At 39.8% G+C, this 27,133-nt stretch overlaps 1 protein-coding gene across 1 annotated transcript in view; it reads left to right on the top strand.

Annotated features, from left to right (window-relative positions):
• LOC139063842 (uncharacterized) overlaps positions 1 to 27,133 on the top strand; it is a 28,061-nt gene that overhangs the window by 484 nt on the left and 444 nt on the right. The window contains exons 3-76 of the mRNA XM_070546741.1: positions 187 to 368; positions 578 to 733; positions 871 to 1,004; positions 1,512 to 1,645; positions 1,733 to 1,827; positions 2,146 to 2,484; positions 2,604 to 2,794; positions 2,881 to 2,972; positions 3,124 to 3,254; positions 3,683 to 3,807; positions 3,940 to 4,066; positions 4,276 to 4,488; positions 4,622 to 4,792; positions 4,935 to 5,081; positions 5,201 to 5,250; positions 5,351 to 5,483; positions 6,135 to 6,217; positions 6,308 to 6,434; positions 6,692 to 6,882; positions 6,973 to 7,063; positions 7,219 to 7,336; positions 7,708 to 7,889; positions 8,099 to 8,254; positions 8,393 to 8,526; positions 9,034 to 9,167; positions 9,255 to 9,349; positions 9,668 to 10,006; positions 10,126 to 10,316; positions 10,403 to 10,494; positions 10,646 to 10,776; positions 11,205 to 11,329; positions 11,462 to 11,588; positions 11,798 to 12,010; positions 12,144 to 12,314; positions 12,458 to 12,604; positions 12,724 to 12,773; positions 12,874 to 13,006; positions 13,659 to 13,741; positions 13,832 to 13,958; positions 14,536 to 14,726; positions 14,817 to 14,907; positions 15,063 to 15,180; positions 15,552 to 15,733; positions 15,943 to 16,098; positions 16,237 to 16,370; positions 16,878 to 17,011; positions 17,099 to 17,193; positions 17,512 to 17,850; positions 17,970 to 18,160; positions 18,247 to 18,338; positions 18,490 to 18,620; positions 19,049 to 19,173; positions 19,306 to 19,432; positions 19,642 to 19,854; positions 19,988 to 20,158; positions 20,300 to 20,446; positions 20,566 to 20,615; positions 20,716 to 20,848; positions 21,499 to 21,581; positions 21,672 to 21,798; positions 22,056 to 22,246; positions 22,337 to 22,427; positions 22,583 to 22,700; positions 23,072 to 23,253; positions 23,463 to 23,618; positions 23,757 to 23,890; positions 24,398 to 24,531; positions 24,619 to 24,713; positions 25,031 to 25,369; positions 25,489 to 25,679; positions 25,766 to 25,857; positions 26,009 to 26,139; positions 26,568 to 26,692; positions 26,825 to 26,951. Of these exons, the coding sequence (XP_070402842.1) occupies positions 187 to 368; positions 578 to 733; positions 871 to 1,004; positions 1,512 to 1,645; positions 1,733 to 1,827; positions 2,146 to 2,484; positions 2,604 to 2,794; positions 2,881 to 2,972; positions 3,124 to 3,254; positions 3,683 to 3,807; positions 3,940 to 4,066; positions 4,276 to 4,488; positions 4,622 to 4,792; positions 4,935 to 5,081; positions 5,201 to 5,250; positions 5,351 to 5,483; positions 6,135 to 6,217; positions 6,308 to 6,434; positions 6,692 to 6,882; positions 6,973 to 7,063; positions 7,219 to 7,336; positions 7,708 to 7,889; positions 8,099 to 8,254; positions 8,393 to 8,526; positions 9,034 to 9,167; positions 9,255 to 9,349; positions 9,668 to 10,006; positions 10,126 to 10,316; positions 10,403 to 10,494; positions 10,646 to 10,776; positions 11,205 to 11,329; positions 11,462 to 11,588; positions 11,798 to 12,010; positions 12,144 to 12,314; positions 12,458 to 12,604; positions 12,724 to 12,773; positions 12,874 to 13,006; positions 13,659 to 13,741; positions 13,832 to 13,958; positions 14,536 to 14,726; positions 14,817 to 14,907; positions 15,063 to 15,180; positions 15,552 to 15,733; positions 15,943 to 16,098; positions 16,237 to 16,370; positions 16,878 to 17,011; positions 17,099 to 17,193; positions 17,512 to 17,850; positions 17,970 to 18,160; positions 18,247 to 18,338; positions 18,490 to 18,620; positions 19,049 to 19,173; positions 19,306 to 19,432; positions 19,642 to 19,854; positions 19,988 to 20,158; positions 20,300 to 20,446; positions 20,566 to 20,615; positions 20,716 to 20,848; positions 21,499 to 21,581; positions 21,672 to 21,798; positions 22,056 to 22,246; positions 22,337 to 22,427; positions 22,583 to 22,700; positions 23,072 to 23,253; positions 23,463 to 23,618; positions 23,757 to 23,890; positions 24,398 to 24,531; positions 24,619 to 24,713; positions 25,031 to 25,369; positions 25,489 to 25,679; positions 25,766 to 25,857; positions 26,009 to 26,139; positions 26,568 to 26,692; positions 26,825 to 26,951 (10,796 nt within the window). The remainder of the gene's footprint in view (positions 1 to 186; positions 369 to 577; positions 734 to 870; positions 1,005 to 1,511; positions 1,646 to 1,732; positions 1,828 to 2,145; positions 2,485 to 2,603; positions 2,795 to 2,880; positions 2,973 to 3,123; positions 3,255 to 3,682; positions 3,808 to 3,939; positions 4,067 to 4,275; positions 4,489 to 4,621; positions 4,793 to 4,934; positions 5,082 to 5,200; positions 5,251 to 5,350; positions 5,484 to 6,134; positions 6,218 to 6,307; positions 6,435 to 6,691; positions 6,883 to 6,972; positions 7,064 to 7,218; positions 7,337 to 7,707; positions 7,890 to 8,098; positions 8,255 to 8,392; positions 8,527 to 9,033; positions 9,168 to 9,254; positions 9,350 to 9,667; positions 10,007 to 10,125; positions 10,317 to 10,402; positions 10,495 to 10,645; positions 10,777 to 11,204; positions 11,330 to 11,461; positions 11,589 to 11,797; positions 12,011 to 12,143; positions 12,315 to 12,457; positions 12,605 to 12,723; positions 12,774 to 12,873; positions 13,007 to 13,658; positions 13,742 to 13,831; positions 13,959 to 14,535; positions 14,727 to 14,816; positions 14,908 to 15,062; positions 15,181 to 15,551; positions 15,734 to 15,942; positions 16,099 to 16,236; positions 16,371 to 16,877; positions 17,012 to 17,098; positions 17,194 to 17,511; positions 17,851 to 17,969; positions 18,161 to 18,246; positions 18,339 to 18,489; positions 18,621 to 19,048; positions 19,174 to 19,305; positions 19,433 to 19,641; positions 19,855 to 19,987; positions 20,159 to 20,299; positions 20,447 to 20,565; positions 20,616 to 20,715; positions 20,849 to 21,498; positions 21,582 to 21,671; positions 21,799 to 22,055; positions 22,247 to 22,336; positions 22,428 to 22,582; positions 22,701 to 23,071; positions 23,254 to 23,462; positions 23,619 to 23,756; positions 23,891 to 24,397; positions 24,532 to 24,618; positions 24,714 to 25,030; positions 25,370 to 25,488; positions 25,680 to 25,765; positions 25,858 to 26,008; positions 26,140 to 26,567; positions 26,693 to 26,824; positions 26,952 to 27,133) is intronic.

Below are 27,133 nucleotides of genomic sequence, written 5' to 3'. Positions count from 1 at the left end.
AAGCTCAAGCAGTGTGTAAATGCTCTAACATACAATGGCTTTCAAGGAAATTCTATTAAAAATCTATGTACAATAATTTCATCTGGAAAATTGTTGTCTTGTGAAATTGTACCAAAGAAAAAAAGAGCTATTTTCTTCGGTCTTGGCCTTTACAGTGCTCTCACAAGCTGTTTCATATTTTTAAAGTCTGCACAGCAGGCAGCATCACCCAGGTGACTGTTAGCGACCCCGCCTTCCCATTTGGCTACGATCTGACTCAGTTTGACCTCTGCCTGGACATTCCTGCTCTGAAAGAAAACCTCTTTACCATCTGCTCCAAAGTGGATGACAATGACTTCCAGAAGATTATTCTGAAGAAACTCAACAAGGTAAGGAGGGGATATTTGGCAACAAAATGTGTTTGATGACCTGAGAGCCATACTCCAAAGAACTGGATAAACAAAGTCAGGGTTTATACTGACATGGAAGTTGTTTAATCAATCTGGATTTGACAAATATGCCCAATATTGTTTATGTACTTGGGATTTTAGTTCCAGTTCAGTACTTAGGTGCATTGTTACATGTTGTGTACTTCCAGGCATACCCATCTGGAGTCTCTGAACAGCAAGTCCAGCTACTTGGTTCGGTGTCTCGTGTGGCAACACATTCTGACATCTCTAAATGGAACATCACTACGATTGACACCTTGGCAGCTCTTATGAAAACTGAAGATGGAACCTGGGAAACGGCACAGGTAAAATGATTGAACTGAAAAAAAATACAAAAACATTTAAGTTACTCCTACTTGTGCATGTGTATAATTTAGTTACTTGATGTGTTTCATGTTTAGAGCAAAGAATAATTTAGTTACTTGATGTGTTTCATGTTTAGAGCAAAGAAATCATCACTAAATACCTGCAAACATCTGGAAACTCCCTGGGTAGCACTGAGCTGAACATTATTGGCTCCAACGTATGTTCATTGGACCTCAGTACACTGACCACCATCACAGCAAACAGTATCAGGTTGGTGCCAGCATGTATACATTCAATATTTTCTTTTATAAATCCAAGTTTGGTTGCAAAGTAACTGGTGTAGGAGGGAAACCCAGACATCCCACTGCCTAGTAACCTTTTCCAATTCCTCCTGAGAGGTCCCAAGGTACTTCCAAACCAGATACAATATAAAATCCTGCCAGAAAGTTCTGGCTCTGCTCCGAGGTCTCTCCCCATTGGCTCATGACACTCTCCAAGGGGAGGTTTCTTGGAAGCAGTCCAATTGGATGCATGGCCTACTGCAACTCACTCCTTCTGATGGGGTGCAGGTGCTCTACTTTGAGCTCCCTCCACATGGCTGACCTTGTCTATAGTTTAGTCAAAGTGGCTAAAGCACCCCAGCTCACAACATTCTGCCATAGAAACCTTGAAAAGGCATGGCTCTGCATCTTGAAACAGCTCCGTACAGGTCCGAAAATCCTTTCTGAAATACTATGATGTAACAGTGAGGGACACTTTGTTTGTTTATTTTGTCAGTGATGCCAACTTTCTGAATGTGGCTACATGTTCGGCTGAGCAGAAGAGAATCCTGTATGACATCAGCAGCACCTCATTCAGCTCTTATCGTGCCCACTCCACTGACTTTTACAATGTTATTAAGAGCTACTTAGGTAAGAAAACATTGCTCTTGTATTTCTAGCTATAAGGAAATCAACTGTTTTCCTAATTAAATGTTTTTTTTTCTATGATGATGATAGGTGGTGCGCCGTTGAGTGACATTGTTGCATTATCAACACAGAACATCAGCATGGACATCAATATTTTCAGGAGTCTGGATATTAATGTGATAACTGTAAGTATACATGTGTAAAAAGGACGGCACTGTCACAGTAAAAACTGTCTGGCAACAATACTGTAGCTGCAGTAAATGGAAATGAGTTTTAGGTGGCCTCTGTGAAATACACTTGAGTGACATAGTAAGAAGGTACACTGTGCTTCTCTTGGACTTTTTATGTTCATAGTTTATCATAAAGCCCAAAGTTGCACTCACAATCCTATGGATCTGTGTTGGACTTAAAATCAATTGTGACCATATTTTTGAAATGTCGTTAATTGTAAAAAAAATCTAGAACAAGTCTATGATTAATTTCATTTCCCTTTGAACACACAGACTTTGACTGTGACCAATGTCCAAGGCCTCATGGGTGACCAGCTTCAAGATCTGAAGTTGTTTGAGAACGATACTGTGATTCAGACCTGGGTGAACATGCAGACTCAGTCAGAGTTGGACACACTGGGTGTGGGCCTCATCAACAGCAGGACATACCCTACAACTGCACAACCCGCAACAGACAACACTGCAACTAGTGCTTCTGGAACAGCATCACCAGATTCTACAACTAGCCCTGGAACCAATTCAACACCTGCTTCTACCATGTCCGATGTCACCATTTCAGCTTTCTGTGCCATGTACAGCAACTACAGCTACACTGTTGCCTTCCTACAAACTGTATGTATCTCAGCTAAAGAAATGAAGACAAATATACAATTATCCACATCTCATTGAGTTTCTTACACATGATGATCTATGTCAGTTGATGGTGTGTTTTGTTTCTACGACCCCTTTAGGAAGTTGTTTCTGATGAGATGAAGAAGATGATCCTCCCTTGTGTTTGGAAAATGGCTCTGAGTAGCAACGTGACATCTGAGGTGAATTTGTGGTTTGATGTACTGTTGAAGAACTACCTGAGATTCCTCACAAGGAACCTCATCAGCCCCATCGAAGTGCAGAGCGCCTCATGTCAGGCCTTCCAAAAACTGTGAGTCTTTCTCTTCACAGAGTGATCAAATTAAACAGAAGGATTGAAGGTGTAACTCAGTTTACAAGATCTTTTTCTTTCAATAGGGTGTTTTATATGGGAAACAATTTCACATACAACAGTAAAGAATTTGGACCGGAGGATGTGTACAACACCATAAGGAGCTACTTGAGCACTGGTATGATATATATATGTTTTTATTATTATTAGTGCAATGTTGGATAGATGTGTGACAAATTATGTTTTCATCAGACATGATTATGGCTATAAAATATAAAAGAAGAAACCCTTTTACTGATTATGCTAAATAGCCATTTCTTTCTCCACAGGCTCTGGAGCCAGATGCTACAATCCCAGTGACCCAGAACTCAACTCTACCTCCTGGTTTTTCAACTATATTGGAAGCTTTGTGAAATTTATCACTCTGAATGACCTCACCAGCTTTATCTCCACATCCCAGGTTTGTGTTCACATCATCTTTAATATAACACTTTTGAAAGTTTATACTCCAACACAGGACAAAAGTTAACAAGTCACTTCCCAGTTTCAAATCTATTTGCAAAGCTGTTCAAACATCCCTCAAACCATAATCCTTCCAAGAGCTGACACAAGGAGCAGCAGAAATCTATTTTTTTTCTTTCTAATCAATGATATAGAGTATCCTTGTAGCCAATGATGTTCAATTGTTTGTTACAAGGCTTCAAAGAAACTGGTTATGAATTCATTTCAAATACTCTGTTAAGCAAAGTGCAAGGTACATTGACACAATTTAATTCTTACCTTATTTTGCCCTTGGTTTTATAAGTTATTTTCACAAAACCACGACCCTTAACGTGGTGAAACGTGTCGGTGCTTACCTCTTGTTTTACTATGCACTTGTGTATAAAGGCTGAGGTGTTTTGGGAAGACCAAGCTAATCTGGAGCTTTTCAACAACTCGACAATTGCTGTAGATGTAAGAAATTACTACATCACTCAGCTGTTTACAGTCAACCCAAGCTTCAGCCTGTTCAAGTAAGTACCCAGCGCGGGATACAAATACAAATACAAATACTGCTATGACAACTGAACCAAAGACACATCTTCTGTCAAAACTACGTAGAAAAATGAATATGCATAAAGATAAATGTGTCTTTCTCCATCTAGGCTTTCGGGTGTTTTGTTGTGCTCAACTGACATCCCGAGTGCTGTGTATATGTCGCTAAATGAAGCTAACACCATGGCCATCCTGGACATGAGGAATGAATTTTGCAATGGAATCGAGGACCCTCAGGTACTAGCCTCAAAGTGTTCCTAGACAGAACTTCACCTGAGTATAAAAGTTCTGCTCAGCGATTGGCTCCATTATCTTTGGAAGTGATACTCTCCTGACACTGAAGCATCCACAAACCTCCTCGCTAACTCTTTGCTAAGAAAAGTGATTGCTCTGCCATAGATGTGTAATCAGCAATTTTCACAATGCTTTTAAATTGTACTTCATAGGCATTTGCTGTTTTGGCATCCAACATCAAGACCATCACAGAGGAAATCTTTGTTACACTTGGGGGAGCTGCTTCAGGCCTGAGCAACACTCAGATCACTTCAGTACCTCCAACGGTGCTGATTTCCTCGTTGTCCACTTTGGGTTCAGTGACAACCTGGGGCCAGGACAAGGCCAACATCATAATCCAAAGCATAACCTCCTCAGGCTACCAGGTAGAAGCTGTGAAGCAGGGTCTAACTTGACTAATGAAATGTGTATTTAGAAATGTGTCAGTAAATGAAGGAACGCACCAATAGTTTGCAGTTTAAAGGATAAGGTTCTAATGGATGAAAATGGAATTGACAGATCAACAGCGCAGCTGTTCTGGAGTCGCTCGGCACTCTTGTTGTTGGGGTACCCTCAGCTTTGCTGGAGAAAATCCCAGCTTCTGAACTTCTCCACGCCTCCAGGAACCCAGCTTTTGTTTCCAGCATGCTACAAGCTCCAGAGCTTCTCCAGGAGACATTTGTCACAAAGGTATAAAGTGTGCCTGTTATAATAGAAAAAAAAAAATAGGACAAAAAATCTGAATCCAACATGAGAACATGATTACTTTGATAACAGACTCAACTCCTTTTAGCAGAAGAATAGCAATGACATGAATTTGACTACTCTGCAGATCATTTCTGTGGACACAAGACTAACTGAAGTGGTGCAGAATGTCCCAGATGCCTTAGCAACTAAGATCCCACCGTCCCAGCTGGTGTTTTCTGAGGGGAGTCCAAACATCAGTGTGATAAACAAAAAGTCGTGGACAAAAGATCAAGTAAGTACTTTGCTGTTACTGTACATGAAGAATAAATTAGCGCGTGATGCTGATACCATGTTTCACTTAAATTTGAACTACACTTTGGCTAAGAACGTTTATCTCTCCTTAATTTTCAGGCCACTATGTTCCTTGGGACTTTGGTTGAAAGTGATTTTGACACTGAGCAGTAAGTGAACTAGTCTTGCAACAAATTCTTATGGAAATTGTTTGTTTTTGGTTTCCGTTTTTACCTAAGCCAATAATTAATTATTTGGCTTTCCTGTTAGGCTCTCTACATCTGTGCTGCAAGGGTTCACATGCACATCAGTCCAGAAAGTGCCAAAAACTAAAATCAAGCAGCAAATTCATGCTTGTAGGCCGAGGACCGGAAGGAGCAAGGTGGAACTGACAGAGCCACAGGTAAATTCCACTTTTATTTGATAAACCATTTTGACGACATTTGCTGACAGCCTAATTTAGTTTTTTCATAAAGACTCTGGTTCACATAAAACACAAAATGTCTGAACTCCTCTCTGTGCTGAACTGACATTGATAGGACCTCTCCACAAGACCAACCAACAGCCAGATAAAACAGGCAAAGTTAAGAGCTCAGCCATCTTACATCCTACAGAGCCCACATTGTAGCTGCAACTGAACATATTTTTTTGTTAATTGCCTGGATGGACATTCCTAAGCAGAGTACATCCTGCCATATTTGTTATGCCTTTGTGCCTAGCTCTTTGCTTAGCATTGGCTGTTTAAAAAGATTTTACAAATAAAGTTAGCTTGGCTTAACGTGTTGCCTCCATCCATAGGTCACAATAACCTTTGGGCCTTTCTAGCTCTAATAGGTTTTACGTGAATAAATATGATAACATTCTTCCTTTTTGTTTGCATTAGTTTCTGTCCTACTCCTTTTTTTTAGCAAATAAATGAATAAAATGTCAGACCACACTGGGTATCAAAGGACCATAAGCCTCAGGCATTGGAGTTATAACTATCCCCCGGTTTATAAATATCTGTGTTTTCATTTCACTTGTATAACATTGTTTATTGTCACATGACCTACAGCTGACCTGCATGTACAACCTGATTGAAGAAGACCTCGATCAGAACTTCATAGATTATCCTTCAGACATGCTTCTATACTTCAGGTAAGTGTGTACCGAATCCAAGGTGCTTCTGATTTAAAGAGTGAACACTAGTGCTCTGATTTTCTCACTTTTTTCAATGCATTTTAACAGAATCCAGGATGTCCAGGAAAGCAACTGTAGGTCCTACTTTTCTGCACTTGGAGCTGCAGATTTTTCTGTGGCTTCCAGCCTTTTGAATAAGGGACAACAGCTGTTTAGTGAAGCCAGGACCTGCTTGGTGAGTACCAAATAAGAAAAAATAATCAAAGTGAAAGGCATCTCTTATGGCTCATGACACTCTCCAAGGGGAGGTTTCTTGGAAGCAGTCCAATTGGATAGACAGCCTATCAAAATCATCAATTTATCAACACTTGCTGTTAATTATTTCCAAGAATATTTCTGAAACTACTGAATGCTGAGTGAATGTCCTTGTTAGAATGAAATATTAATTGCATGAAAAAGTTGCGCAAAAACAACTTGTTTTCACCTCTATAGGGTATAAATGGGTTGAGCTTGAGCAGAGACCATTTGGACGTTTTGGGGAACATGGTCTGCACTCTGAACAGTTCTTACATCCAGAACTCTGATCCTTCGATCCTGGAAAACCTCAAAGCCTGCACGGACCTTTCTGAAAACCAAGTAGCTGCTATGGAGACTCTGTTGCTATCTGGGGAAACCCAATACGGGTACGAAACCAAATGTTTCAAATTGATGCCCTGTTTTGTTTTAGCAAAGTGTTGGTCCAAATTTCTTATGACTGTGCCTTGAATCATTAGAACTGTTGCCACCTGGAACCAGCAAACACTAGAAGACCTTGGGATTCTTCCTCTGTACTTCACAATAAACATCTGGAGCACATTCACAACTGTATGTCTTCCTTTTATCCTTTCTTTCTTCATAGGTTTTTGGTTTAATGATAATAAACTGACATCTCTCAAACTAAAGAAACTTACTTTTGTCTCTTTGGATGAAAAATCATTTTCCTATAACTAGTTAATTTTTCTTTATTTTTTCTTTTGCAGACAATAAGAATGCAGTTCCTCAAGGGCTTTGTGGCAAAACTAAGGAAAGAAAACACTCAGAAGACAAAGCTCGAGAATCTGTTTAAGCAGATCAGTCCTGCAACACCACCAGCAGAAGGTAAACTCTTTCAATTCGACTACATGCACTTGAGTCATCCCAGTTGTCAAACTGAATTGGGACAATTTTTATCAATTAAGATGTTTTATAACAGACATTCTGACGCCAAGTCAAACTAATAAAAACGATCTGTCAGTACATGCTTGGGAGAATGGCACATATAAAGAACTCGCTAACTTAACATTAAGCTCAAGCAGTGTGTAAATGCTCTAACATACAATGGCTTTCAAGGAAATTCTATTAAAAATCTATGTACAATAATTTCATCTGGAAAATTGTTGTCTTGTGAAATTGTACCAAAGAAAAAAAGAGCTATTTTCTTCGGTCTTGGCCTTTACAGTGCTCTCACAAGCTGTTTCATATTTTTAAAGTCTGCACAGCAGGCAGCATCACCCAGGTGACTGTTAGCGACCCCGCCTTCCCATTTGGCTACGATCTGACTCAGTTTGACCTCTGCCTGGACATTCCTGCTCTGAAAGAAAACCTCTTTACCATCTGCTCCAAAGTGGATGACAATGACTTCCAGAAGATTATTCTGAAGAAACTCAACAAGGTAAGGAGGGGATATTTGGCAACAAAATGTGTTTGATGACCTGAGAGCCATACTCCAAAGAACTGGATAAACAAAGTCAGGGTTTATACTGACATGGAAGTTGTTTAATCAATCTGGATTTGACAAATATGCCCAATATTGTTTATGTACTTGGGATTTTAGTTCCAGTTCAGTACTTAGGTGCATTGTTACATGTTGTGTACTTCCAGGCATACCCATCTGGAGTCTCTGAACAGCAAGTCCAGCTACTTGGTTCGGTGTCTCGTGTGGCAACACATTCTGACATCTCTAACTGGAACATCACTACGATTGACACCTTGGCAGCTCTTATGAAAACTGAAGATGGAACCTGGGAAACGGCACAGGTAAAATGATTGAACTGAATAAAAAATACAAAAACATTTAAGTTACTCCTACTTGTGCATGTGTATAATTTAGTTACTTGATGTGTTTCATGTTTAGAGCAAAGAATAATTTAGTTACTTGATGTGTTTCATGTTTAGAGCAAAGAAATCATCACTAAATACCTGCAAACATCTGGAAACTCCCTGGGTAGCACTGAGCTGAACATTATTGGCTCCAACGTATGTTCATTGGACCTCAGTACACTGACCACCATCACAGCAAACAGTATCAGGTTGGTGCCAGCATGTATACATTCAATATTTTCTTTTATAAATCCAAGTTTGGTTGCAAAGTAACTGGTGTAGGAGGGAAACCCAGACATCCCACTGCCTAGTAACCTTTTCCAATTCCTCCTGAGAGGTCCCGAGGTACTTCCAAACCAGATACAATATAAAATCCTGCCAGAAAGTTCTGGCTCTGCTCCGAGGTCTCTCCCCATTGGCTCATGACACTCTCCAAGGGGAGGTTTCTTGGAAGCAGTCCAATTGGATGCATGGCCTACTGCAACTCACTCCTTCTGATGGGGTGCAGGTGCTCTACTTTGAGCTCCCTCCACATGGCTGACCTTGTCTATAGTTTAGTCAAAGTGGCTAAAGCACCCCAGCTCACAACATTCTGCCATAGAAACCTTGAAAAGGCATGGCTCTGCATCTTGAAACAGCTCCGTACAGGTCCGAAAATCCTTTCTGAAATACTATGATGTAACAGTGAGGGACACTTTGTTTGTTTATTTTGTCAGTGATGCCAACTTTCTGAATGTGGCTACATGTTCGGCTGAGCAGAAGAGAATCCTGTATGACATCAGCAGCACCTCATTCAGCTCTTATCGTGCCCACTCCACTGACTTTTACAATGTTATTAAGAGCTACTTAGGTAAGAAAACATTGCTCTTGTATTTCTAGCTATAAGGAAATCAACTGTTTTCCTAATTAAATGTTTTTTTTTCTATGATGATGATAGGTGGTGCGCCGTTGAGTGACATTGTTGCATTATCAACACAGAACATCAGCATGGACATCAATATTTTCAGGAGTCTGGATATTAATGTGATAACTGTAAGTATACATGTGTAAAAAGGACGGCACTGTCACAGTAAAAACTGGCTGGCAACAATACTGTAGCTGCAGTAAATGGAAATGAGTTTTAGGTGGCCTCTGTGAAATACACTTGAGTGACATAGTAAGAAGGTACACTGTGCTTCTCTTGGACTTTTTATGTTCATAGTTTATCATAAAGCCCAAAGTTGCACTCACAATCCTATGGATCTGTGTTGGACTTAAAATCAATTGTGACCATATTTTTGAAATGTCGTTAATTGTAAAAAAAATCTAGAACAAGTCTATGATTAATTTCATTTCCCTTTGAACACACAGACTTTGACTGTGACCAATGTCCAAGGCCTCATGGGTGACCAGCTTCAAGATCTGAAGTTGTTTGAGAACGATACTGTGATTCAGACCTGGGTGAACATGCAGACTCAGTCAGAGTTGGACACACTGGGTGTGGGCCTCATCAACAGCAGGACATACCCTACAACTGCACAACCCGCAACAGACAACACTGCAACTAGTGCTTCTGGAACAGCATCACCAGATTCTACAACTAGCCCTGGAACCGATTCAACACCTGCTTCTACCATGTCCGATGTCACCATTTCAGCTTTCTGTGCCATGTACAGCAACTACAGCTACACTGTTGCCTTCCTACAAACTGTATGTATCTCACCTAAAGAAATGAAGACAAATATACAATTATCCACATCTCATTGAGTTTCTTGCACATGATGATCTATGTCAGTTGATGGTGTGTTTTGTTTCTACGACCCCTTTAGGAAGTTGTTTCTGATGAGATGAAGAAGATGATCCTCCCTTGTGTTTGGAAAATGGCTCTGAGTAGCAACGTGACATCTGAGGTGAATTTGTGGTTTGATGTACTGTTGAAGAACTACCTGAGATTCCTCACAAGGAACCTCATCAGCCCCATCGAAGTGCAGAGCGCCTCATGTCAGGCCTTCCAAAAACTGTGAGTCTTTCTCTTCACAGAGTGATCAAATTAAACAGAAGGATTGAAGGTGTAACTCAGTTTACATGATCTTTTTCTTTCAATAGGGTGTTTTATATGGGAAACAATTTCACATACAACAGTACAGAATTTGGACCGGAGGATGTGTACAACACCATAAGGAGCTACTTGAGCACTGGTATGATATATATATGTTTTTATTATTATTAGTGCAATGTTGGATAGATGTGTGACAAATTATGTTGTCATCAGACATGATTATGGCTATAAAATATAAAAGAAGAAACCCTTTTACTGATTATGCTAAATAGCCATTTCTTTCTCCACAGGCTCTGGAGCCAGATGCTACAATCCCAGCGACCCAGAACTCAACTCTACCTCCTGGTTTTTCAACTATATTGGAAGCTTTGTGAAATTTATCACTCTGAATGACCTCACCAGCTTTATCTCCACATCCCAGGTTTGTGTTCACATCATCTTTAATTTAACACTTTTGAAAGTTTATACTCCAACACAGGACAAAAGTTAACAAGTCACTTCCCAGTTTCAAATATATTTGCAAAGCTGTTCAAACATCCCTCAAACCATAATCCTACCAAGAGCTGACACAAGGAGCAGCAGAAATCTATTTTTTTTCTTTCTAATCAATGATATAGAGTATCCTTGTAGCCAATGATGTTCAATTGTTTGTTACAAGGCTTCAAAGAAACTGGTTATAAATTCATTTCAAATACTCTGTTAAGCAAAGTGCAAGGTACATTGACACAATTTAATTCTTACCTTATTTTGCCCTTGGTTTTATAAGTTATTTTCACAAAACCACGACCCTTAACGTGGTGAAACGTGTTGGTGCTTACCTCTTGTTTTACTATGCACTTGTGTATAAAGGCTGAGGTGTTTTGGGAAGACCAAGCTAATCTGGAGCTTTTCAACAACTCGACAATTGCTGTAGATGTAAGAAATTACTACATCACTCAGCTGTTTACAGTCAACCCAAGCTTCAGCCTGTTCAAGTAAGTACCCAGCGCGGGATACAAATACAAATACAAATACTGCTATGACAACTGAACCAAAGACACATCTTCTGTCAAAACTACGTAGAAAAATGAATATGCATAAAGATAAATGTGTCTTTCTCCATCTAGGCTTTCGGGTGTTTTGTTGTGCTCAACTGACATCCCGAGTGCTGTGTATATGTCGCTAAATGAAGCAAACACCATGGCCATCCTGGACATGAGGAATGAATTTTGCAATGGAATCGAGGACCCTCAGGTACTAGCCTCAAAGTGTTCCTAGACAGAACTTCACCTGAGTATAAAAGTTCTGCTCAGCGATTGGCTCCATTATCTTTGGAAGTGATAGTCTCCTGACACTGAAGCATCCACAAACCTCCTCGCTAACTCTTTGCTAAGAAAAGTGATTGCTCTGCCATAGATGTGTAATCAGCAATTTTCACAATGCTTTTAAATTGTACTTCATAGGCATTTGCTGTTTTGGCATCCAACATCAAGACCATCACAGAGGAAATCTTTGTTACACTTGGGGGAGCTGCTTCAGGCCTGAGCAACACTCAGATCACTTCAGTACCTCCAACGGTGCTGATTTCCTCGTTGTCCACTTTGGGTTCAGTGACAACCTGGGGCCAGGACCAGGCCAACATCATAATCCAAAGCATAACCTCCTCAGGCTACCAGGTAGAAGCTGTGAAGCAGGGTCTAACTTGACTAATGAAATGTGTATTTAGAAATGTGTCAGTAAATGAAGGAACGCACCAATAGTTTGCACTTTAAAGGATAAGGTTCTAATGGATGAAAATGGAATTGACAGATCAACAGTGCAGCTGTTCTGGAGTCGCTCGGCACTCTTGTTGTTGGGGTACCCTCAGCTTTGCTGGAGAAAATCCCAGCTTCTGAACTTCTCCACGCCTCCAGGAACCCAGCTTTTGTTTCCAGCATGCTACAAGCTCCAGAGCTTCTCCAGGAGACATTTGTCACAAAGGTATAAAGTGTGCCTGTTATAATAGAAAAAAAAAAAATAGGACAAAAAATCTGAATCCAACATGAGAACATGATTACTTTGATAACAGCCTCAACTCCTTTTAGCAGAAGAATAGCAATGACATGAATTTGACTACTCTGCAGATCATTTCTGTGGACACAAGACTAACTGAAGTGGTGCAGAATGTCCCAGATGCCTTAGCAACTAAGATCCCACCGTCCCAGCTGGTGTTTTCTGAGGGGAGTCCAAACATCAGTGTGATAAACAAAAAGTCGTGGACAAAAGATCAAGTAAGTACTCTGCTGTTACTGTACATGAAGAATAAATTAGAGCGTGATGCTGATACCATGTTTCACTTAAATTTGAACTACACTTTGGCTAAGAACGTTTATCTCTCCTTAATTTTCAGGCCACTATGTTCCTTGGGACTTTGGTTGAAAGTGATTTTGACACTGAGCAGTAAGTGAACTAGTCTTGCAACAAATTCTTATGGAAATTGTTTGTTTTTGGTTTCCGTTTTTACCTAAGCCAATAATTAATTATTTGGCTTTCCTGTTAGGCTCTCTACATCTGTGCTGCAAGGGTTCACATGCACATCAGTCCAGAAAGTGCCAAAAACTAAAATCAAGCAGCTAATTCGTGCTTGTAGGCCGAGGACCGGAAGGAGCAAGGTGGAACTGACAGAGCCACAGGTAAATTCCACTTTTATTTGATAAACCATTTTGCCGACATTTGCTGACAGCCTAATTTAGTTTTTTCATAAAGACTCTGGTTCACATAAAACACAAAATGTCTGAACTCCTCTCTGTGCTGAACTGACATTGATAGGACCTCTCCACAAGACCAACCAACAGCCAGATAAAACAGGCAAAGTTAAGAGCTCAGCCATCTTACATCCTACAGAGCCCACACATTGTAGCTGCAACTGAACATATTTTTTTGTTAATTGCCTGGATGGACATTCCTAAGCAGAGTACATCCTGCCATATTTGTTATGCCTTTGTGCCTAGCTCTTTGCTTAGCATTGGCTGTTTAAAAAGATTTTACAAATAAAGTTAGCTTGGCTTAACGTGTTGCCTCCATCCATAGGTCACAATAACCTTTGGGCCTTTCTAGCTCTAATAGGTTTTACGTGAAAAAATATGATAACATTCTTCCTTTTTGTTTGCATTAGTTTCTGTCCTACTCCTTTTTTTAGCAAATAAATGAATAAAATGTCAGACCACACTGGGTATCAAAGGACCATAAGCCTCAGGCATTGGAGTTATAACTATCCCCCGGTTTATAAATATCTGTGTTTTCATTTCACTTGTATAACATTGTTTATTGTCACATGACCTACAGCTGACCTGCATGTACAACCTGATTGAAGAAGACCTCGATCAGAACTTCATAGATTATCCTTCAGACATGCTTCTATACTTCAGGTAAGTGTGTACCGAATCCAAGGTGCTTCTGATTTAAAGAGTGAACACTAGCGTTCTGATTTTCTCACTTTTTTCAATGCATTTTAACAGAATCCAGGATGTCCAGGAAAGCAACTGTAGGTCCTACTTTTCTGCACTTGGAGCTGCAGATTTTTCTGTGGCTTCCAGCCTTTTGAATAAGGGACAACAGCTGTTTAGTGAAGCCAGGACCTGCTTGGTGAGTACCAAATAAGAAAAAATAATCAAAGTGAAAGGCATCTCTTATGGCTCATGACAATCTCCAAGGGGAGGTTTCTTGGAAGCAGTCCAATTGGATAGACAGCCTATCAAAATCATCAATTTATCAACACTTGCTGTTAATTATTTCCAAGAATATTTCTGAAACTACTGAATGCTGAGTGAATGTCCTTGTTAGAATGAAATATTAACCCTTTGATGCATAATGGTCACTACAGTGGACAGATACTCAAAATTGTTATTTCTTTATTTTTGCTATTAAGCACAGCTGTTGAAGACTTTATTGCATGTGAGCCCCTCTATTTGGACTTCAGTAAGTCAAGCCACCATATTTCATGTTCAGAATGCACACTGTCCACTGAGATGGACATGTAATAAATTATTAGTAAATTAACAAAATATTACTAAAATATTTGTTGAAATTTGTTTCATTCACATCTAAAGATTAATGAAAAAAATTGTTTAAAAAATCATGGTTGAAGATTTCATAATTCATGCATCAGAGGGTTAATTGCATGAAAAAGTTGCGCAAAAACAACTTGTTTTCACCTCTATAGGGTATAACTGGGTTGAGCTTGAGCAGAGACCATTTGGACGTTTTGGGGAACATGGTCTGCACTCTGAACAGTTCTTACATCCAGAACTCTGATCCTTCGATCCTGGAAAACCTCAAAGCCTGCACGGACCTTTCTGAAAACCAAGTAGCTGCTATGGAGACTCTGTTGCTATCTGGGGAAACCCAATACGGGTACGAAACCAAATGTTTCAAATTGATGCCCTGTTTTGTTTTAGCAAAGTGTTGGTCCAAATTTCTTATGACTGTGCCTTGAATGATTAGAACTGTTGCCACCTGGAACCAGCAAACACTAGAAGACCTTGGGATTCTTCCTCTGTACTTCACAATAAACATCTGGAGCACATTCACAACTGTATGTCTTCCTTTTATCCTTTCTTTCTTCATAGGTTTTTGGTTTAATGATAATAAACTGACATCTCTCAAACTAAAGAAACTTACTTTTGTCTCTTTGGATGAAAAATAATTTTCCTATAGCTAGTTAATTTTTCTTTATTTTTTCTTTTGCAGACAATAAGAATGCAGTTCCTCAAGGGCTTTGTGGCAAAACTAAGGAAAGAAAACACTCAGAAGACAAAGCTCGAGAATCTGTTTAAGCAGATCAGTCCTGCAACACCACCAGCAGAAGGTAAACTCTTTCAATTCGACTACATGCACTTGAGTCATCCCAGTTGTCAAACTGAATTGGGACAATTTTTATCAATTAAGATGTTTTATAACAGACATTCTGACGCCAAGTCAAACTAATAAAAACGATCTGTCAGTACATGCTTGGGAGAATGGCACATATAAAGAACTCGCTAACTTAACATTAAGCTCAAGCAGTGTGTAAATGCTCTAACATACAATGGCTTTCAAGGAAATTCTATTAAAAATCTATGTACAATAATTTCATCTGGAAAATTGTTGTCTTGTGTAATTGTACCAAAGAAAAAAAGAGCTATTTTCTTCGGTCTTGGCCTTTACAGTGCTCTCACAAGCTGTTTCATATTTTTAAAGTCTGCACAGCAGGCAGCATCACCCAGGTGACTGTTAGCGACCCCGCCTTCCCATTTGGCTACGATCTGACTCAGTTTGACCTCTGCCTGGACATTCCTGCTCTGAAAGAAAACCTCTTTACCATCTGCTCCAAAGTGGATGACAATGACTTCCAGAAGATTATTCTGAAGAAACTCAACAAGGTAAGGAGGGGATATTTGGCAACAAAATGTGTTTGATGACCTGAGAGCCATACTCCAAAGAACTGGATAAACAAAGTCAGGGTTTATACTGACATGGAAGTTGTTTAATCAATCTGGATTTGACAAATATGCCCAATATTGTTTATGTACTTGGGATTTTAGTTCCAGTTCAGTACTTAGGTGCATTGTTACATGTTGTGTACTTCCAGGCATACCCATCTGGAGTCTCTGAACAGCAAGTCCAGCTACTTGGTTCGGTGTCTCGTGTGGCAACACATTCTGACATCTCTAACTGGAACATCACTACGATTGACACCTTGGCAGCTCTTATGAAAACTGAAGATGGAACCTGGGAAACGGCACAGGTAAAATGATTGAACTGAATAAAAAATACAAAAACATTTAAGTTACTCCTACTTGTGCATGTGTATAATTTAGTTACTTGATGTGTTTCATGTTTAGAGCAAAGAATAATTTAATTACTTGATGTGTTTCATGTTTAGAGCAAAGAAATCATCACTAAATACCTGCAAACATCTGGAAACTCCCTGGGTAGCACTGAGCTGAACATTATTGGCTCCAACGTATGTTCATTGGACCTCAGTACACTGACCACCATCACAGCAAACAGTATCAGGTTGGTGCCAGCATGTATACATTCAATATTTTCTTTTATAAATCCAAGTTTGGTTGCAAAGTAACTGGTGTAGGAGGGAAACCCAGACATCCCACTGCCTAGTAACCTTTTCCAATTCCTCCTGAGAGGTCCCGAGGTACTTCCAAACCAGATACAATATAAAATCCTGCCAGAAAGTTCTGGCTCTGCTCCGAGGTCTCTCCCCATTGGCTCATGACACTCTCCAAGGGGAGGTTTCTTGGAAGCAGTCCAATTGGATGCATGGCCTACTGCAACTCACTCCTTCTGATGGGGTGCAGGTGCTCTACTTTGAGCTCCCTCCACATGGCTGACCTTGTCTATAGTTTAGTCAAAGTGGCTAAAGCACCCCAGCTCACAACATTCTGCCATAGAAACCTTGAAAAGGCATGGCTCTGCATCTTGAAACAGCTCCGTACAGGTCCGAAAATCCTTTCTGAAATACTATGATGTAACAGTGAGGGACACTTTGTTTGTTTATTTTGTCAGTGATGCCAACTTTCTGAATGTGGCTACATGTTCGGCTGAGCAGAAGAGAATCCTGTATGACATCAGCAGCACCTCATTCAGCTCTTATCGTGCCCACTCCACTGACTTTTACAATGTTATTAAGAGCTACTTAGGTAAGAAAACATTGCTCTTGTATTTCTAGCTATAAGGAAATCAACTGTTTTCCTAATTAAATGTTTTTTTTTCTATGATGATGATAGGTGGTGCGCCGTTGAGTGACATTGTTGCATTATCAACACAGAACATCAGCATGGACATCAATATTTTCAGGAGTCTGGATATTAATGTGATAACTGTAAGTATACATGTGTAAAAAGGACGGCACTGTCACAGTAAAAACTGGCTGGCAACAATACTGTAGCTGCAGTAAATGGAAATGAGTTTTAGGTGGCCTCTGTGAAATACACTTGAGTGACATAGTAAGAAGGTACACTGTGCTTCTCTTGGACTTTTTATGTTCATAGTTTATCATAAAGCCCAAAGTTGCACTCACAATCCTATGGATCTGTGTTGGACTTAAAATCAATTGTGACCATATTTTTGAAATGTCGTTAATTGTAAAAAAAATCTAGAACAAGTCTATGATTAATTTCATTTCCCTTTGAACACACAGACTTTGACTGTGACCAATGTCCAAGGCCTCATGGGTGACCAGCTTCAAGATCTGAAGTTGTTTGAGAACGATACTGTGATTCAGACCTGGGTGAACATGCAGACTCAGTCAGAGTTGGACACACTGGGTGTGGGCCTCATCAACAGCAGGACATACCCTACAACTGCACAACCCGCAACAGACAACACTGCAACTAGTGCTTCTGGAACAGCATCACCAGATTCTACAACTAGCCCTGGAACCGATTCAACACCTGCTTCTACCATGTCCGATGTCACCATTTCAGCTTTCTGTGCCATGTACAGCAACTACAGCTACACTGTTGCCTTCCTACAAACTGTATGTATCTCACCTAAAGAAATGAAGACAAATATACAATTATCCACATCTCATTGAGTTTCTTGCACATGATGATCTATGTCAGTTGATGGTGTGTTTTGTTTCTACGACCCCTTTAGGAAGTTGTTTCTGATGAGATGAAGAAGATGATCCTCCCTTGTGTTTGGAAAATGGCTCTGAGTAGCAACGTGACATCTGAGGTGAATTTGTGGTTTGATGTACTGTTGAAGAACTACCTGAGATTCCTCACAAGGAACCTCATCAGCCCCATCGAAGTGCAGAGCGCCTCATGTCAGGCCTTCCAAAAACTGTGAGTCTTTCTCTTCACAGAGTGATCAAATTAAACAGAAGGATTGAAGGTGTAACTCAGTTTACATGATCTTTTTCTTTCAATAGGGTGTTTTATATGGGAAACAATTTCACATACAACAGTACAGAATTTGGACCGGAGGATGTGTACAACACCATAAGGAGCTACTTGAGCACTGGTATGATATATATATGTTTTTATTATTATTAGTGCAATGTTGGATAGATGTGTGACAAATTATGTTGTCATCAGACATGATTATGGCTATAAAATATAAAAGAAGAACCCCTTTTACTGATGATGCTAAATAGCCATTTCTTTCTCCACAGGCTCTGGAGCCAGATGCTACAATCCCAGCGACCCAGAACTCAACTCTACCTCCTGGTTTTTCAACTATATTGGAAGCTTTGTGAAATTTATCACTCTGAATGACCTCACCAGCTTTATCTCCACATCCCAGGTTTGTGTTCACATCATCTTTAATATAACACTTTTGAAAGTTTATACTCCAACACAGGACAAAAGTTAACAAGTCACTTCCCAGTTTCAAATCTATTTGCAAAGCTGTTCAAACATCCCTCAAACCATAATCCTTCCAAGAGCTGACACAAGGAGCAGCAGAAATCTATTTTTTTTCTTTCTAATCAATGATATAGAGTATCCTTGTAGCCAATGATGTTCAATTGTTTGTTACATGGCTTCAAAGAAACTGGTTATCAATTCATTTCAAATACTCTGTTAAGCAAAGTGCAAGGTACATTGACACAATTTAATTCTTACCTTATTTTGCCCTTGGTTTTATAAGTTATTTTCACAAAACCACGACCCTTAACGTGGTGAAAAGTGTTGGTGCTTACCTCTTGTTTTACTATGCACTTGTGTATAAAGGCTGAGGTGTTTTGGGAAGACCAAGCTAATCTGGAGCTTTTCAACAACTCGACAATTGCTGTAGATGTAAGAAATTACTACATCACTCAGCTGTTTACAGTCAACCCAAGCTTCAGCCTGTTCAAGTAAGTACCCAGCGCGGGATACAAATACAAATACAAATACTGCTATGACAACTGAACCAAAGACACATCTTCTGTCAAAACTACGTAGAAAAATGAATATGCATAAAGATAAATGTGTCTTTCTCCATCTAGGCTTTCGGGTGTTTTGTTGTGCTCAACTGACATCCCGAGTGCTGTGTATATGTCGCTAAATGAAGCTAACACCATGGCCATCCTGGACATGAGGAATGAATTTTGCAATGGAATCGAGGACCCTCAGGTACTAGCCTCAAAGTGATCCTAGACAGAACTTCACCTGAGTATAAAAGTTCTGCTCAGCGATTGGCTCCATTATCTTTGGAAGTGATAGTCTCCTGACACTGAAGCATCCACAAACCTCCTCGCTAACTCTTTGCTAAGAAAAGTGATTGCTCTGCCATAGATGTGTAATCAGCAATTTTCACAATGCTTTTAAATTGTACTTCATAGGCATTTGCTGTTTTGGCATCCAACATCAAGACCATCACAGAGGAAATCTTTGTTACACTTGGGGGAGCTGCTTCAGGCCTGAGCAACACTCAGATCACTTCAGTACCTCCAACGGTGCTGATTTCCTCGTTGTCCACTTTGGGTTCAGTGACAACCTGGGGCCAGGACAAGGCCAACATCATAATCCAAAGCATAACCTCCTCAGGCTACCAGGTAGAAGCTGTGAAGCAGGGTCTAACTTGACTAATGAAATGTGTATTTAGAAATGTGTCAGTAAATGAAGGAACGCACCAATAGTTTGCAGTTTAAAGGATAAGGTTCTAATGGATGAAAATGGAATTGACAGATCAACAGCGCAGCTGTTCTGGAGTCGCTCGGCACTCTTGTTGTTGGGGTACCCTCAGCTTTGCTGGAGAAAATCCCAGCTTCTGAACTTCTCCACGCCTCCAGGAACCCAGCTTTTGTTTCCAGCATGCTACAAGCTCCAGAGCTTCTCCAGGAGACATTTGTCACAAAGGTATAAAGTGTGCCTGTTATAATAGAAAAAAAAAATAGGACAAAAAATCTGAATCCAACATGAGAACATGATTACTTTGATAACAGACTCAACTCCTTTTAGCAGAAGAATAGCAATGACATGAATTTGACTACTCTGCAGATCATTTCTGTGGACACAAGACTAACTGAAGTGGTGCAGAATGTCCCAGATGCCTTAGCAACTAAGATCCCACCGTCCCAGCTGGTGTTTTCTGAGGGGAGTCCAAACATCAGTGTGATAAACAAAAAGTCGTGGACAAAAGATCAAGTAAGTACTCTGCTGTTACTGTACATGAAGAATAAATTAGAGCGTGATGCTGATACCATGTTTCACTTAAATTTGAACTACACTTTGGCTAAGAACGTTTATCTCTCCTTAATTTTCAGGCCACTATGTTCCTTGGGACTTTGGTTGAAAGTGATTTTGACACTGAGCAGTAAGTGAACTAGTCTTGCAACAAATTCTTATGGAAATTGTTTGTTTTTGGTTTCCGTTTTTACCTAAGCCAATAATTAATTATTTGGCTTTCCTGTTAGGCTCTCTACATCTGTGCTGCAAGGGTTCACATGCACATCAGTCCAGAAAGTGCCAAAAACTAAAATCAAGCAGCTAATTCGTGCTTGTAGGCCGAGGACCGGAAGGAGCAAGGTGGAACTGACAGAGCCACAGGTAAATTCCACTTTTATTTGATAAACCATTTTGCCGACATTTGCTGACAGCCTAATTTAGTTTTTTCATAAAGACTCTGGTTCACATAAAACACAAAATGTCTGAACTCCTCTCTGTGCTGAACTGACATTGATAGGACCTCTCCACAAGACCAACCAACAGCCAGATAAAACAGGCAAAGTTAAGAGCTCAGCCATCTTACATCCTACAGAGCCCACATTGTAGCTGCAACTGAACATATTTTTTTGTTAATTGCCTGGATGGACATTCCTAAGCAGAGTACATCCTGCCATATTTGTTATGCCTTTGTGCCTAGCTCTTTGCTTAGCATTGGCTGTTTAAAAAGATTTTACAAATAAAGTTAGCTTGGCTTAACGTGTTGCCTCCATCCATAGGTCACAATAACCTTTGGGCCTTTCTAGCTCTAATAGGTTTTACGTGAAAAAATATGATAACATTCTTCCTTTTTGTTTGCATTAGTTTCTGTCCTACTCCTTTTTTTAGCAAATAAATGAATAAAATGTCAGACCACACTGGGTATCAAAGGACCATAAGCCTCAGGCATTGGAGTTATAACTATCCCCCGGTTTATAAATATCTGTGTTTTCATTTCACTTGTATAACATTGTTTATTGTCACATGACCTACAGCTGACCTGCATGTACAACCTGATTGAAGAAGACCTCGATCAGAACTTCATAGATTATCCTTCAGACATGCTTCTATACTTCAGGTAAGTGTGTACCGAATCCAAGGTGCTTCTGATTTAAAGAGTGAACACTAGTGTTCTGATTTTCTCACTTTTTTCAATGCATTTTAACAGAATCCAGGATGTCCAGGAAAGCAACTGTAGGTCCTACTTTTCTGCACTTGGAGCTGCAGATTTTTCTGTGGCTTCCAGCCTTTTGAATAAGGGACAACAGCTGTTTAGTGAAGCCAGGACCTGCTTGGTGAGTACCAAATAAGAAAAAATAATCAAAGTGAAAGGCATCTCTTATGGCTCATGACAATCTCCAAGGGGAGGTTTCTTGGAAGCAGTCCAATTGGATAGACAGCCTATCAAAATCATCAATTTATCAACACTTGCTGTTAATTATTTCCAAGAATATTTCTGAAACTACTGAATGCTGAGTGAATGTCCTTGTTAGAATGAAATATTAATTGCATGAAAAAGTTGCGCAAAAACAACTTGTTTTCACCTCTATAGGGTATAACTGGGTTGAGCTTGAGCAGAGACCATTTGGACGTTTTGGGGAACATGGTCTGCACTCTGAACAGTTCTTACATCCAGAACTCTGATCCTTCGATCCTGGAAAACCTCAAAGCCTGCACGGACCTTTCTGAAAACCAAGTAGCTGCTATGGAGACTCTGTTGCTATCTGGGGAAACCCAATACGGGTACGAAACCAAATGTTTCAAATTGATGCCCTGTTTTGTTTTAGCAAAGTGTTGGTCCAAATTTCTTATGACTGTGCCTTGAATCATTAGAACTGTTGCCACCTGGAACCAGCAAACACTAGAAGACCTTGGGATTCTTCCTCTGTACTTCACAATAAACATCTGGAGCACATTCACAACTGTATGTCTTCCTTTTATCCTTTCTTTCTTCATAGGTTTTTGGTTTAATGATAATAAACTGACATCTCTCAAACTAAAGAAACTTACTTTTGTCTCTTTGGATGAAAAATCATTTTCCTATAACTAGTTAATTTTTCTTTATTTTTTCTTTTGCAGACAATAAGAATGCAGTTCCTCAAGGGCTTTGTGGCAAAACTAAGGAAAGAAAACACTCAGAAGACAAAGCTCGAGAATCTGTTTAAGCAGATCAGTCCTGCAACACCACCAGCAGAAGGTAAACTCTTTCAATTCGACTACATGCACTTGAGTCATCCCAGTTGTCAAACTGAATTGGGACAATTTTTATCAATTAAGATGTTTTATAACAGACATTCTGACGCCAAGTCAAACTAATAAAAACGATCTGTCAGTACATGCTTGGGAGAATGGCACATATAAAGAACTCGCTAACTTAACATTAAGCTCAAGCAGTGTGTAAATGCTCTAACATACAATGGCTTTCAAGGAAATTCTATTAAAAATCTATGTACAATAATTTCATCTGGAAAATTGTTGTCTTGTGAAATTGTACCAAAGAAAAAAAGAGCTATTTTCTTCGGTCTTGGCCTTTACAGTGCTCTCACAAGCTGTTTCATATTTTTAAAGTCTGCACAGCAGGCAGCATCACCCAGGTGACTGTTAGCGACCCCGCCTTCCCATTTGGCTACGATCTGACTCAGTTTGACCTCTGCCTGGACATTCCTGCTCTGAAAGAAAACCTCTTTACCATCTGCTCCAAAGTGGATGACAATGACTTCCAGAAGATTATTCTGAAGAAACTCAACAAGGTAAGGAGGGGATATTTGGCAACAAAATGTGTTTGATGACCTGAGAGCCATACTCCAAAGAACTGGATAAACAAAGTCAGGGTTTATACTGACATGGAAGTTGTTTAATCAATCTGGATTTGACAAATATGCCCAATATTGTTTATGTACTTGGGATTTTAGTTCCAGTTCAGTACTTAGGTGCATTGTTACATGTTGTGTACTTCCAGGCATACCCATCTGGAGTCTCTGAACAGCAAGTCCAGCTACTTGGTTCGGTGTCTCGTGTGGCAACACATTCTGACATCTCTAAATGGAACATCACTACGATTGACACCTTGGCAGCTCTTATGAAAACTGAAGATGGAACCTGGGAAACGGCACAGGTAAAATGATTGAACTGAATAAAAAATACAAAAACATTTAAGTTACTCCTACTTGTGCATGTGTATAATTTAGTTACTTGATGTGTTTCATGTTTAGAGCAAAGAATAATTTAGTTACTTGATGTGTTTCATGTTTAGAGCAAAGAAATCATCACTAAATACCTGCAAACATCTGGAAACTCCCTGGGTAGCACTGAGCTGAACATTATTGGCTCCAACGTATGTTCATTGGACCTCAGTACACTGACCACCATCACAGCAAACAGTATCAGGTTGGTGCCAGCATGTATACATTCAATATTTTCTTTTATAAATCCAAGTTTGGTTGCAAAGTAACTGGTGTAGGAGGGAAACCCAGACATCCCACTGCCTAGTAACCTTTTCCAATTCCTCCTGAGAGGTCCCAAGGTACTTCCAAACCAGATACAATATAAAATCCTGCCAGAAAGTTCTGGCTCTGCTCCGAGGTCTCTCCCCATTGGCTCATGACACTCTCCAAGGGGAGGTTTCTTGGAAGCAGTCCAATTGGATGCATGGCCTACTGCAACTCACTCCTTCTGATGGGGTGCAGGTGCTCTACTTTGAGCTCCCTCCACATGGCTGACCTTGTCTATAGTTTAGTCAAAGTGGCTAAAGCACCCCAGCTCACAACATTCTGCCATAGAAACCTTGAAAAGGCATGGCTCTGCATCTTGAAACAGCTCCGTACAGGTCCGAAAATCCTTTCTGAAATACTATGATGTAACAGTGAGGGACACTTTGTTTGTTTATTTTGTCAGTGATGCCAACTTTCTGAATGTGGCTACATGTTCGGCTGAGCAGAAGAGAATCCTGTATGACATCAGCAGCACCTCATTCAGCTCTTATCGTGCCCACTCCACTGACTTTTACAATGTTATTAAGAGCTACTTAGGTAAGAAAACATTGCTCTTGTATTTCTAGCTATAAGGAAATCAACTGTTTTCCTAATTAAATGTTTTTTTTTCTATGATGATGATAGGTGGTGCGCCGTTGAGTGACATTGTTGCATTATCAACACAGAACATCAGCATGGACATCAATATTTTCAGGAGTCTGGATATTAATGTGATAACTGTAAGTATACATGTGTAAAAAGGACGGCACTGTCACAGTAAAAACTGGCTGGCAACAATACTGTAGCTGCAGTAAATGGAAATGAGTTTTAGGTGGCCTCTGTGAAATACACTTGAGTGACATAGTAAGAAGGTACACTGTGCTTCTCTTGGACTTTTTATGTTCATAGTTTATCATAAAGCCCAAAGTTGCACTCACAATCCTATGGATCTGTGTTGGACTTAAATCAATTGTGACCATATTTTTGAAATGTCGTTAATTGTAAAAAAAATCTAGAACAAGTCTATGATTAATTTCATTTCCCTTTGAACACACAGACTTTGACTGTGACCAATGTCCAAGGCCTCATGGGTGACCAGCTTCAAGATCTGAAGTTGTTTGAGAACGATACTGTGATTCAGACCTGGGTGAACATGCAGACTCAGTCAGAGTTGGACACACTGGGTGTGGGCCTCATCAACAGCAGGACATACCCTACAACTGCACAACCCGCAACAGACAACACTGCAACTAGTGCTTCTGGAACAGCATCACCAGATTCTACAACTAGCCCTGGAACCGATTCAACACCTGCTTCTACCATGTCCGATGTCACCATTTCAGCTTTCTGTGCCATGTACAGCAACTACAGCTACACTGTTGCCTTCCTACAAACTGTATGTATCTCACCTAAAGAAATGAAGACAAATATACAATTATCCACATCTCATTGAGTTTCTTACACATGATGATCTATGTCAGTTGATGGTGTGTTTTGTTTCTACGACCCCTTTAGGAAGTTGTTTCTGATGAGATGAAGAAGATGATCCTCCCTTGTGTTTGGAAAATGGCTCTGAGTAGCAACGTGACATCTGAGGTGAATTTGTGGTTTGATGTACTGTTGAAGAACTACCTGAGATTCCTCACAAGGAACCTCATCAGCCCCATCGAAGTGCAGAGCGCCTCATGTCAGGCCTTCCAAAAACTGTGAGTCTTTCTCTTCACAGAGTGATCAAATTAAACAGAAGGATTGAAGGTGTAACTCAGTTTACATGATCTTTTTCTTTCAATAGGGTGTTTTATATGGGAAACAATTTCACATACAACAGTACAGAATTTGGACCGGAGGATGTGTACAACATCATAAGGAGCTACTTGAGCACTGGTATGATATATATATGTTTTTATTATTATTAGTGCAATGTTGGATAGATGTGTGACAAATTATGTTGTCATCAGACATGATTATGGCTATAAAATATAAAAGAAGAAACCCTTTTACTGATTATGCTAAATAGCCATTTCTTTCTCCACAGGCTCTGGAGCCAGATGCTACAATCCCAGCGACCCAGAACTCAACTCTACCTCCTGGTTTTTCAACTATATTGGAAGCTTTGTGAAATTTATCACTCTGAATGACCTCACCAGCTTTATCTCCACATCCCAGGTTTGTGTTCACATCATCTTTAATATAACACTTTTGAAAGTTTATACTCCAACACAGGACAAAAGTTAACAAGTCACTTCCCAGTTTCAAATCTATTTGCAAAGCTGTTCAAACATCCCTCAAACCATAATCCTTCCAAGAGCTGACACAAGGAGCAGCAGAAATCTATTTTTTTTCTTTCAAATCAATGATATAGAGTATCCTTGTAGCCAATGATGTTCAATTGTTTGTTACAAGGCTTCAAAGAAACTGGTTATAAATTCATTTCAAATACTCTGTTAAGCAAAGTGCAAGGTACATTGACACAATTTAATTCTTACCTTATTTTGCCCTTGGTTTTATAAGTTATTTTCACAAAACCACAACCATTAACGTGGTGAAACGTGTTGGTGCTTACCTCTTGTTTTACTATGCACTTGTGTATAAAGGCTGAGGTGTTTTGGGAAGACCAAGCTAATCTGGAGCTTTTCAACAACTCGACAATTGCTGTAGATGTAAGAAATTACTACATCACTCAGCTGTTTACAGTCAACCCAAGCTTCAGCCTGTTCAAGTAAGTACCCAGCGCGGGATACAAATACAAATACAAATACTGCTATGACAACTGAACCAAAGACACATCTTCTGTCAAAACTACGTAGAAAAATGAATATGCATAAAGATAAATGTGTCTTTCTCCATCTAGGCTTTCGGGTGTTTTGTTGTGCTCAACTGACATCCCGAGTGCTGTGTATATGTTGCTAAATGAAGCTAACACCATGGCCATCCTGGACATGAGGAATGAATTTTGCAATGGAATCGAGGACCCTCAGGTACTAGCCTCAAAGTGTTCCTAGACAGAACTTCACCTGAGTATAAAAGTTCTGCTTAGCGATTGGCTCCATTATCTTTGGAAGTGATAGTCTCCTGACACTGAAGCATCCACAAACCTCCTCGCTAACTCTTTGCTAAGAAAAGTGATTGCTCTGCCATAGATGTGTAATCAGCAATTTTC

This window comes from Nothobranchius furzeri, chromosome 18 (genome assembly GCF_043380555.1).
Source record: "Nothobranchius furzeri strain GRZ-AD chromosome 18, NfurGRZ-RIMD1, whole genome shotgun sequence".
NCBI lineage: Eukaryota > Metazoa > Chordata > Actinopteri > Cyprinodontiformes > Nothobranchiidae > Nothobranchius > Nothobranchius furzeri.
This window is presented reverse-complemented; position numbering and strand designations above follow the sequence as displayed.